The 11,648-nt window shown below is 36.6% G+C and overlaps 2 protein-coding genes across 2 annotated transcripts; both read right to left on the reverse strand.

Moving 5' to 3' along the window:
- Positions 1 to 826: 826 nt before the first annotated feature.
- On the reverse strand, positions 827 to 6,381 carry LOC121639886 (immunoglobulin kappa light chain-like). Its single transcript, XM_041985478.1, has 5 exons — positions 6,324 to 6,381; positions 5,521 to 6,210; positions 2,376 to 2,498; positions 1,138 to 1,175; positions 827 to 1,058 (listed from the first exon to the last, which is right to left on the reverse strand). Exons 1-5 carry the CDS (start codon positions 6,376 to 6,378, stop codon positions 936 to 938), a joined length of 1,029 nt encoding a protein of 342 aa, XP_041841412.1. The 5' UTR covers positions 6,379 to 6,381; the 3' UTR covers positions 827 to 935.
- Positions 6,382 to 9,956: 3,575 nt separating this feature from the next.
- LOC121639892 lies at positions 9,957 to 11,415 on the reverse strand. Its single transcript, XM_041985486.1, has 5 exons — positions 11,363 to 11,415; positions 10,511 to 11,203; positions 10,279 to 10,401; positions 10,164 to 10,201; positions 9,957 to 10,076 (listed from the first exon to the last, which is right to left on the reverse strand). Exons 1-5 carry the CDS (start codon positions 11,364 to 11,366, stop codon positions 9,957 to 9,959), a joined length of 978 nt encoding a protein of 325 aa, XP_041841420.1. The 5' UTR covers positions 11,367 to 11,415.
- Positions 11,416 to 11,648: the final 233 nt, after the last annotated feature.

Here is an 11,648-nt window from a genome sequence, read left to right on the forward strand (position 1 = left end):
CCGATCTGGAATCTAGTCCTCTGAGCCAGAAATCTTATGTGACCAAAGATCTAACAAAAGTGAAGAAGAAGAAACAGCAACAACCAGAAAAATAACAGACTGGAGACAGGGTGAACACAGACTTTCTATCCTTCTTTGTTCCCCAGTCAGCTCATTCTCTGATTGACTGGTCTGGTGCATTTTCCTGCCCATTTTGAATGACTGTTCTGAAAGTTTCTGATCACACTTTAACCTCTCAACTCCACATTCAGGTTCGAGATTATCCCATTCATTGATTACGGTGTTTCTGTTCTCCTCAAACTACTCAAGAGCATTCTTTTAGTCTCTTTCTCTTTTGACAGTACAGGCTTATTGATCTCTCATGATATTGTTCAGTATTTGTTTAATGTGAACAGCGGTATTGTCCGATTGTATGGCCTTCATTTTTCCACCTTTGCACAAATCCTATATAAATGTGATTTATCCTAAACCTAATGTAGGATTCTCCCATGAAAAACTTTCCAAATCTTAACTGTAGAAGAGTTGACCATCATGACTTCCCTTCATCCTCAGACCCCTGTGCGCTGGAACCGGGACATGTGGAGGAAGGTTGTGTATCATGATTAGTCCAGATTCTGCCTACACCATTTGGATCAGAGGGTTAGTGTACAGAAGATACAGAGAACACTGCTGTTTGCTGCGCTGGCAGGGTAACAGCTTTTTCCAAAGCGTTCTCATTTACAACAAACTCAACTCTGCTCCCACAACTGCATTTAGCTCCATTTAAAAGAGAAATAAACAGACTTTCCAACAGTATAGGATTTATAGGATTTATTGCCAAGGAGCATTGTTACAACAAAGAATTGATCCATCAAACACATATTTACTTACTTATTGTGCCAAGTTTATGAAGTTATTCTAAAGCTACACTTGCAATATTTTTAGCAAGTTTAGTTTCATTGCCTCACGCTGGAGTAAACACATTCAGTCTTACAGCTGTTCCTTTGTCTTCTTGAGCTGTTGGTCTGGTTAACATGTAACGCCGCATAATGGACACTGTCTGGATCTTCACCATTGCCCTGGTAACAAAATACACAGAAGTTGATGATAATATGGATAATATGAAAGTTTGGTTTGTAATCTGTAGGTGAGTCTTACCGCTGTGCTTGTTGTAGGAGGAGCTGGAAATCTTGACTCTGAATGTGAAACATGAGAAATTAGCTTTTATTTAAAAAGACATAATCATTGGATAATAAGAACAACCACCATCTTTAGCTGTCCACACAGAGACAAGTCAAGGTGTATCCATTCAAGCTTGTTACAGAGAACTTTGTTGTTCTCAAGGTGGCAAGAACAAGATAAAAGTTTGTTCGGGCTTCTCATCTCAGTTAATTTACAAGAAACTCACAAAAAATGTCTTTATCTGCCATGCGTCTTCCTCACCATCCCGACCAGCTGTTCCTTAAAACCATCCATTCAACCTCGTTCAACCATCAGTGGAAAAGTAGAAATTACAACTTCCTACTTCCCGGTTTTCTGCATTAACATTTACTTCACATTTCTGACCAATTACACAATTGTTCTCAAATGCAGTACAAGAAAAAAGTTTTTCCTGGATGACGTGTCGAGAATAAGCTGCAAGAACTCCCAAACCAAGGCTGCAAGAACTAAATGACACCATTTTCTTCTCGCAGCCTCAAGAACAAAAGCAAAGTTCTCTGTTCTTGCAAACTAGGTAACGGCCTTTAGGTACATCCACACAAACAAAACCTTTTAAACAAAGTTTTCCATTATACAACAAAATGCTACAGCGCCACTTGCAGGCCTGGCTGATTTACTACAGCTTTTTCACAGGTCTCATGAAATTATACGGATGTAGCCTGAATGGACAGACTTAGACTTTTCCCTGTGTGGACATGGTAAAAGATTGTTTGTTTTTCTCTTTGTCAACTGAAAATGCTTTTCCTAATGTAAAAATGTATGTTTAGGGTTTGTGTTTACAACCCATACACATCTTTCCTGAGCAGATGATGCCATAGTCCCACCTCTCCTCTTCCAAACACTGCTAACAGCTAGCTATTAGCTAGCAATGTTTTATCACAGTTTTGCAGAAACTACTGAGCATCAGCCTGAACTACAGATGCATCGTCATTCCACACAAATGTCTCATTTTTAGCTCGATTTTCTGCCATCTTCTTGACATTTGTTTACGTATTGTCTTCTTCCTTGTTTTTGGTGTAATTCTGCTGCAGCACCACTTACAGGCTTGGCATCTGTACTACAGCATTTTCGGGTTTTGAACGTTCTCATTTCTTGGACTGATTTAGCCTCTACAGAAAGCTTTTTTAAAATAAAATCTTTCCATCTCCATGTGAATTTAGCTTTAGTTTTTATACCTGTGGATTGGCAGCTCCTTCGTCTGATCATCTTGTACAAGAAGAAACTCAGTAAAACAACCGTGGTGGTGGTGAACATCAGAGCTCCAGCCAAGATATACACCAACACAAAGTTCTCGTCTCCTGCAGAGAGAAAGCCACCAGAAAATGAGAACTCATCTTTTCAATGGTGCACTGAAAAATTAATTACTCCCTGTACAGTTTTTTTTTTTTTCGTTATAACTTAAAAAATATATATATAAAATTAATATTAAAATTAAAATATTTGGTGAAAGATATAAATGAAAAAACAGTGTGTGCACATGCATTTCCCACACTGATTTGAAGGTTAAGTATGATCTGCTGCTGCCAGTTGCAATCAGAAGTCAGAATAAAAAACAGTAACTAACCCATTTCAAGAATAACATGATATCAGTGTATATACAACAACAATACAATCGATTCACTGATCAAAGAGCCAGAAATATATTGATCAAACATGGGTACAATAATCATGTGAAAAAGAAAATGTAGAATTGTTTCCATATATATATATATATACATATCTAAGAAGAAAAATATGTATGTGCATGTTTCTAACTCTGATAAATTTATACTATACAAAAGATATCTGTGATTGTACTAGAAATTTATTCATTTTATATATTTACCATAATGTGGTACACTAAAGAGCAGATTATTTTTCATTTAAATGTCTGATTAAGCTCAGTAATAAAATTTTATTTTGGCATCTTAATTGCTGTTTGTGACTTTACATGGATGTAAGGGATCGTAATAAATCAGCATGCGATATCAGTTTTTAAATTAAATCTAAATCATATAGCAGCTGAGTTTGTGATAACAGCAAACATGTAAACGTTATTTCATACATTTAACATCATTCTACAATCAAACTTGTCATTTGTCCCTAAAATAAAGCTGTTGTTAAAGCCTTGTTGTACCTGTCCTGTCAGGAAATTACAGGACAAAACAAACAGCTCCGAAAACATTACAGAATCTTTTTTTTTTTTTTTTTCAGTTCTTTCAAAACTACCAAGTATGTAGTTTTTCAATTAAGGAATTAACAAAAGTCATGGTGGACTCTCTACTCACATGGAAGAAGATATTCAAGATAGAGGAGATTAAAACTGAATTTAGTATTAAGTAGGATTTTTTTTAACAAAGTCTCCGATTATAAATTATTATAAATTCAGGCTCATTCTGTAAAATGTATCTCTGGTTTTAATAGCATATATCTAGTGGAAATAAATTCATTTTAATGTAGTTGTTAGTCATACTAATCTTAAATAAGTTATGTGAGCTATGGAAGGTAAAATGTTGAAAAAATTTATTTACTTAAAGTGAATCAGTGTAATTAAAAATAGTACATGAGGAATTGTGGAGGAGCATGATTTCCCACAATGCTGTTCACTTCCATCACCAACTAATAAGAAATAATTCACTGTAAGAAACTAATTGGCAAATTAGTAATAGCTGAAATTACACAATCCTTTTTTGTTTGTTTGTTTGTTTGTTTGTTTGTTTTGTTTTTGTTTTTTAAGTCTTTGGTTTATTAGTAATCCAATTGAAACAAAAAGGCTTAGACTGATTTCAGAAAAACATTACAAAACTTGTAAAACAGCCTGTCATGTCCATTTTTCATCATCCAAATAAAATTTCTCAAATTTCTATTGTTTACTTTTATCTTCTTGTTTTATATTAAGTATGGATAATAAAATGTTGAAAAAGAATAAAGAGAAAATAACATCACCACATGTCACCCTTGTTGAGCTCTTACTCCAGATCTCCTGCTGTGAGAAAACCAGTCCTGAGCTGAACATGTTCTGGTCTCCATGTTGACCTCATATCAGCAACAATTTCACCACAGTTTCAGTGTGTAGACAGCATGTTCTAGACCAGGGGTCTGCAACCTTAACAATTATATATATATATATATATATATATATATATATATATATATATATATATATATATATATATATATATGTATATAAAAAGTCCATAGTTCATTCATTCATTTGTGGAAATTCAACATAAATAATTCCATGAAAAAATAATAGAAAATCTTAAAAGTCCCTGCATTTGTTATTATATCTACATTTAAAGACATTAGTTAATCCATGTATGAGGAGCCATTGTGGAAGGTCCAGAGAGCCACTAGTGGCTTCAGAGCCGCAGGTTGAACACCCCTGATTAACACATAAAAATGCAGTTTACCTGTTAGAATATTAATTGATTATTAAAATATAGTATTTTTAATAAATGTTGGTATTGTCATGTGCGTGCTCTCCAGTTTGCCTACTGGTCATCATGTGTTTAAAACCAGTTATCCAGGCAGCTGCTGAGTGTCTGTGATCTGACATCAGTTTTATCAGAAACCAGGTTCCTGCTGCAAAGCAAGAACGAGTTTCAGTCCATCAGTTACTTTGAGTAAGGTGGATATAAAAATATAAAACCAACATCTTTAATTTATGTGAAATTTATCAGTTTTTTCCATGAAGTGAAGTCGTTTATTTACAGTAAAATCAACTTGATCAAGTTCATAAAAGGTTGACAAACTAAAACCATTTTAGTTAATTGTACTCACTCACTAAAATTCAGACAAACTTAATTGTTTTGAGGCAACAAGTTTGCATGTATCTTTTTAAGTAAAGCCAGAAAAACTGAGATCAGGATGGAGGTTCAGCTTTCAGCAAGACAATAAATAAACTGCAGCAGTAACTGAGTGGTCCTGGAACGAATCAAGGTTCTAATAAAAATGAAAATTTGTGGCATTACTTCAATATTTCTACAAACCAGCAGAGCCAATCCAGTTTGAAGGAGCTGGAGATGTTTTGCCTTGAAGAATAGTCAGAAATCCCTAGATGTGCCAGGTCTATGAAGACCTGACCCATGAGGCATCAAGTTGTCAAAAAGAAGGAAGATATAAACTACAAGTTTTACACTGCAATAAATTTAAGTTCTTAAGCACACTCAAAATGTGAAAACCCTGTTAAAATCCATTTTATTAATAAGTTCTGGTTGGATGTTCTTAGTTCTTAGTTCTTGGAAATTAGTATTTTTGCAAGGCTCCACATGTCTTTGTAGAAATGTATGAGATATATTTGAGGACCAGAAACTGCAATTCACTGAAATTTCTACTCACTTGCGACGGTTACTTCGGTCCCGTTTCCAAACATGACGTTTCCACATGCTGTAACAGCGCAGTAGAAAGTCCCAGGACTGGATACATTCATCGGCAGACTGTACACACAGGTGTGTGTTTGCGTGTTGGGGTTTCTTTCACACTGATCATTCCTGCCTCCGCCGCTGTAAACGAGTCCTGGATGTGATTCTCCAGAGTCTCTGAACCAGTAAACACTGTGTTCTCCATCACAGGTCCCAGTATGTACTGTACAGCTCAGAGTCTTAGAGCCTCCTGGCTGGATGGTCTCAGATTCTGGTTGATGGACTGAAGCTGGGATGCCAGATCCTGAATCTTTTACTCTGAGTGTGGCACCTTCAGCAAAAGTCAGGACTGCTGCATAACTAGCAGCACAGTAGTACGTAGCTGAGTCTGACAGCTTAACTTCTGAGATCTTTAAATGATTTAAAGGTTTGTTTATATCAAGAGTGAAGCGTGGATTGTTATGGAATTCATTTTTTAAAGTGTATTTCGTATCAAACACATAGAACTCAGAGATGAGCCTTGGTTTCTGTCCTAGAGTTTGAATGTACCAGAAAAGCCAGGCTGAATCACTCCCTTTATAAAAACACTGCAAAGTCACGTTTTCACCAACATCAGCTGAAATAAAACCCCTCTCTTGTTCAACAGATGTGGACCATGTCAGATGGACTGAAGAGAAATCAGAATAAAAACAGACACCATCAAAAAAAAGTTGCACAGAATTCAGAGCAACTCCTGCTTTTTTGGAATAATTGTAGAAAAAGTTCAGAAACACGACTCACCTGTTTCCCCTAAAAACAAACATGTTAGCCAGAAGACAAACTGTGTAGAAGTCATCGTCCTCAGATTCTCCAGTTAAGTGAAAAGAAGTCTGATGCTTTCTCTACTCTAAAGAGACAAGACTGTGTTTGATTGGCCGCCCTGAAGTGAGACCATGTTCTCCACAGGAAACTGTCACATGTTCATGTCTGGTTCATGAGTAAAGACAAATTTACAGTATCTAAGCTCTTTATTTTATTGTTTTATAATTCAGGGTGAATATCTAAATAACACATTATATGATTATTTTTTTACCTCACATCAATTAACTTCATGTTAAAATGTTGAATAAACATCATAATATGTAATTTTACAGGTTTTAAATGAAGGTGAAAGGTAAAAAATATTACACAAACTATTACTGAGGAGGTTGCAGCTCAGTAGACCAAAGTAGCAGCAGATTTTAAAAAGAAACCAATGCTGCTGGTGGTATTTCTGCTTTGCTGTTCAGTTAAATATTCAGTTTTGTGGTGGCAGAAGCTAAATACAGCCCAAGTCAGCTTACCTAATTTAATACCACTTAACAGAATTTACTTGTGTATATTCTTATGAACAATATGACTTTTTCAGTTCCTGGTTGCATCTGCTTCTTGAAGCACAAACCTCTCTATGCATCTAGTTTCATCATCATTGCATATGTTGTTTTATCTAGTTTCCTACTAAAAATTAACTTGATATTTCCATCAAGAAATATTCTAATATTTTGCCTTTGTTTCCTCATTAATAAACCAGGTATTACAATAATAAGATCAGACTTTAAGTCAAATTAAATTACAGATGTAAACCCAGCCAGACATTCAGTGTTTGGGGACGTCTTAGTGGTCTCTTGTGTGGGAGTGTAACCACCTCGACATCCTGCTGAGACCTCAGTAGCTGCTGCTCTTACACGTAACTCAGAATAGAAACACGAATATAAAGAGCTTCCTTGTACTGACTCCATCTTTTCTCAGCATTCACACTGAAGCCAGTTTTACAGTCTGAAGAAATATTTAGCTATGTATGATTGCTGCTCTCTATGATAGAAGCTGTTCTAAAAAACTTAGTTAACTTTATGCTGTTTGTCGTGCAGGTCAACGGCCTTCTCAGGTGTAGCAGTTACTCTGTGTTTTCAGGCAGATATGACCTTTTTGCAGAAGATTTACCAATAAACATTGTTAATTTTGACAGCAACAGGTTTTATAAATAAACTGTCATTTAGTTTTAGTGAAGTAAATGAATTAATATTCTGACTACATCTATAGTCAACTTTATTGAGTGTAACATAAAGTGTAAAGGTAATGCATCATTTTTGGAAGTTTCCCTTGAATTTCTGGAGCAGAGAGAGAAACTAAACAACAAACTCTGACCTCTGGCTTTAGAACCATGAGAACACAAATTCTTCATTTTACTTCAACCTAGAAAAATAACCTAAAACCTAAAACCTGATCCTAACAATAACATAATAAAACCTGACTATAAGACGTGAACCTTAACATGACATTATCAACCAAGAACCCTAAAGCCATAATATAAACAAAAGCCTAATACGCCCCATTATCCCAAAACAAGTTTTTAACTCATTTAAACATAACACCCATGATCATGTCGGGACCCACACATATCCCATAATCATGACATATGCTTTTATACAAGCTGCTCCTATTTATATAATATTATTATTTTAAGTTTATTTGATCCCTTTTAAATTGAACTTCCCAGTGTTTTCCTTTTAATCACAACAGGGGTTTTGCCTGCTCGGTCTGCAGTTCGTTGCTGCCCTTGTCTGGGGGTTGGTGCCATCCTGCACTGCATCATAAAGGTAGAAGTGTGGGACACAGCAAACCATGATCTGGGTGGGTCATGTAGTGGAGGCCTCTGTGGTCGTCGGTTGGGGAGCCCCCGGTGTGGACCAATCCCCAAAATATCGCTTCCTTATAGCAGCATTAAGCCTGATATTAGGGACTGGGGTGTATCTGTGGGGCATGGGATTAGTTTATTAAGTAGGAAGGTGGGGGTGTTTTTGTGTGCTTTACCGAGTACTTACTGGAGCCATATCTGTTTAGCTCTCTGCATGAGCTGACTAGATACATCTTGCTGAGGGCTAAAGTTTTTCATGGACACAACCCACATAGTTAATTCTACACAACAAACAGACTCTCCAACAGTATCAGGTTTATTGCCAAAGATTATTGTTATAACAAAGAAATAATCCACCAAACACAAATTTAGTTAAGTCATTTTATTTAAATACAAGATCACGATTTCATCACACAATATCATCTTGGGCGTAAGTGCACACAGCTTTTTCAGTACTTGGTTGAGCCAAAGAGCTGGACAAATCTTTCTAACTCATTCTGAGTAGAAGAGTTAAGCTAAGTGCGGAAATGCTCCTTAAACAACTGAGTCTTTAGCTTGCTCTTAAAAGTGGATAAGGACTCTGCGGATCGGATGGAGTTTGGTAGATCGTTCCACCACCGGGGGACAACAGAGGAGAAGAGTCTAGCCATGTTGTGGTGGGAGCACTACGCGTTTTCAGCTGGCAGAGTATAACTGTCGAGAGGGAGTGTAGCTCTGGATTAAGGAGTGGAGGTAGACCGGAGCCATTTGGGTTATTGTTTTGTAAGCAAGTCAACATTGTGTGTCCATGCCCTTTAGAATGGCACATAAGAGTATTCTCTGAAAGCTCTCGGTTTATTAGTTCTCTTCCGATTTATATAATTGTCTCCAATTCTAAGTGTCATTTTCTGTGAGATTAGCCATCATTTGCTGTCTTGGTAGGCTCTGTAATTCTTTTAAGGTTTGGAAATCATCATGAATCCTGTATCTATCCAAAACAAATGCAGTATAAATGTCACTAGAAGTCAAAGTTTCTTTATTTTAGCACATTTTAAAGACAAACTCAGTTTAGCAAAGAGCAGCAAAATTCTGGATATCTGTAAGATAGTAATCAAAATGTTGAAATAAACAGTAAAACATTTAAAAGGAATATATATAGATAGAGATCAAATGAAAATAAAGGTCAAATAAAAACCAGCATAAACTGAATGTTACAGTTACAAAAGAGGAAGCGAGAGAAATAAAAACATGCGAAGGCCTTACAGAGTATAGACAGTTCAACATCAAACCCTGAAAGTAGCAATTATACAGGGTAAAATCAATACTGTTTTAACATATGTGTTTAATTGCTTCACATTAAGAGCAAATCAGGAAAAGTCGACATGATGAAGACGACTTGCTGAAGTTCAAACTGAGCATCAGAATGAGGAAAAACAGGGATTTAAGTAACTTAGAATGTAGCATGGTTGTTTGTCTGAGTATTTACTTGGAATTTCACACACAACCATCTCCAGGGTTTCCAGAGAATGTCTACTGAATAGCATCTCTAAACACACAACACAGCCGACATTGAAGGAGATGGGCTACAGCAGCAGAAGACCACACCGGGCGCCTCCTAAGGTTTCAATTCACACAAATTCAAGCAAATATACGGACATCAAAAGCAAATAAATCCTGGGACAAACTGAGAAAATTAGAAAGAAGTAACCACATATTTCAGATGTGTTTCTCCTGAGTTCTTCTCCTATCATTTCCATTCTCTTCAAACAGCTCCATCCAATCTACTGCTTCATCGCAGTGTAAATGCATTCAGTCCGAGTTTTTGTACTCTGTCTTCTTGGTCTGTTGGGCAGGTGAACATTTACAGCAGCATAATGTAGGTCAGCTGCATCTTGGTAACCCTGGAAATACAATATCAATTAAAGATAAATGATCTCACAAGATAATTATTTGTAGATACAAATGTAACTACAGTAGGAAATAATCACCTCTGCATTTGCTGCTGAATGAGCATAGACTTGAGACTCTGTAAAAAAGAAAAAAAGCTTCCTGAGTGAAAATATGTACAGAGTTTAGCTTCTGTTTATACAATAAAGTAGTTACCTGTTTGGCTGTTGCCTCTCTTGTACAGCTTACGCAGTAAGAAAACCAGTACAGCATTCAGGATGGTGGTAAAAGTCAAAGCAACGCTTAGAATATAAACTAAGTGCAGAGAGTTCAGCTCACCTGCAAAACCAGACGCCAGAAACAGAACTTTCAACTTCAATCTTAGTCCTTAAAGATTCATTACCGAGTAATCATCAATAACTTGACCTTTTAACAAAAAAAAACTTACTTTTAACATCCAGTTTGGTCCCTTTTCCAAACAGAATGTGTCCACATGAGGCGACAGCACAGTAGTAGGTTTCAGCGTCGGACATGTTCAAGTTCTCCATCAGCAAGTTGTATACACAGGTGTGTGTTTTTCTCTCACACTGACCATTCCCCTCTCCATGGGTGTAGATTAACTCTGGATGATTTTTCTTAGAATCTTTGAACCAGTAAAAACTGTGTTCTCCATCACAGGTCCCATTGTAAACTGTGCAGCTCAGAGTTGCAGAACCTGCTGGTTGGATGCTTCCGAATTCTGACTGATGGACCGAAGCTTGGATGTGGAATCCAGAATCCTTCACCCACACTGTCGTCCCCTCTCCAAACTCAAACACAAACGAAAGACTAGTGGAACAGAAGTAGGTTGCTGTGTCTGAAAGCTGTACATTTGAAATTTTGAACTGGCTCTGACCAGTATCAGTTTCCAGTCTGAAGCGTGGGTTGTCCTTGAAGTCACCATAAAATGTGCCATTTGTCTCTTTTTTATAGCTAACACAGATAACCTCCAGCTTCTTTCCCATTCTTTGAATATACCAGTAATATCTTGCAGCATCGTCTCCAAAAAGACATTGTAAAACCAAGTTTTCACCAACATCGGCTGATACAAAGCTCCTCTTTTGATGCACAATCGGTGCTTTTTTCACAACATTCATCCTAACTGGAGCAAAACAGAAAACAAATCAAAATTAGTTAATTTAGTTAGTTTATTCTGAAAAAATATAGAGAATATTCAAAATAAGTCTGAATAGCTGTATAAGCAGCTTTTAAAACATAAATTACTTGTGTAACATAAATGTTCTATAAAAACTGAACTCACCCATGTTCACTAAGAGCAGACATGTCAGGTAGAGGAGAAATTTTGAAGGTGTCATCTTATTGAAATTGCCGTGTTGAATGATAAGCACTTCAACAGATTCTCCACTCCTCAGAGACAGGACTGTGCTGATTGGCTACAGAGAGAATGTGATCACATGATCACAGCTTCCTACTGTAGTAGTTTGTTCCTAAAGTAGACTGACATGGGGAGAGCTGTCTTAAGCTCTAACAGACTCCTCACAGCTAAAATCAATGGAAATGTCCTCATTTTTAACACTAGAAGTCCC

This window comes from Melanotaenia boesemani, chromosome 5 (assembly GCF_017639745.1).
Source record: "Melanotaenia boesemani isolate fMelBoe1 chromosome 5, fMelBoe1.pri, whole genome shotgun sequence".
NCBI classification, from domain to species: domain Eukaryota; kingdom Metazoa; phylum Chordata; class Actinopteri; order Atheriniformes; family Melanotaeniidae; genus Melanotaenia; species Melanotaenia boesemani.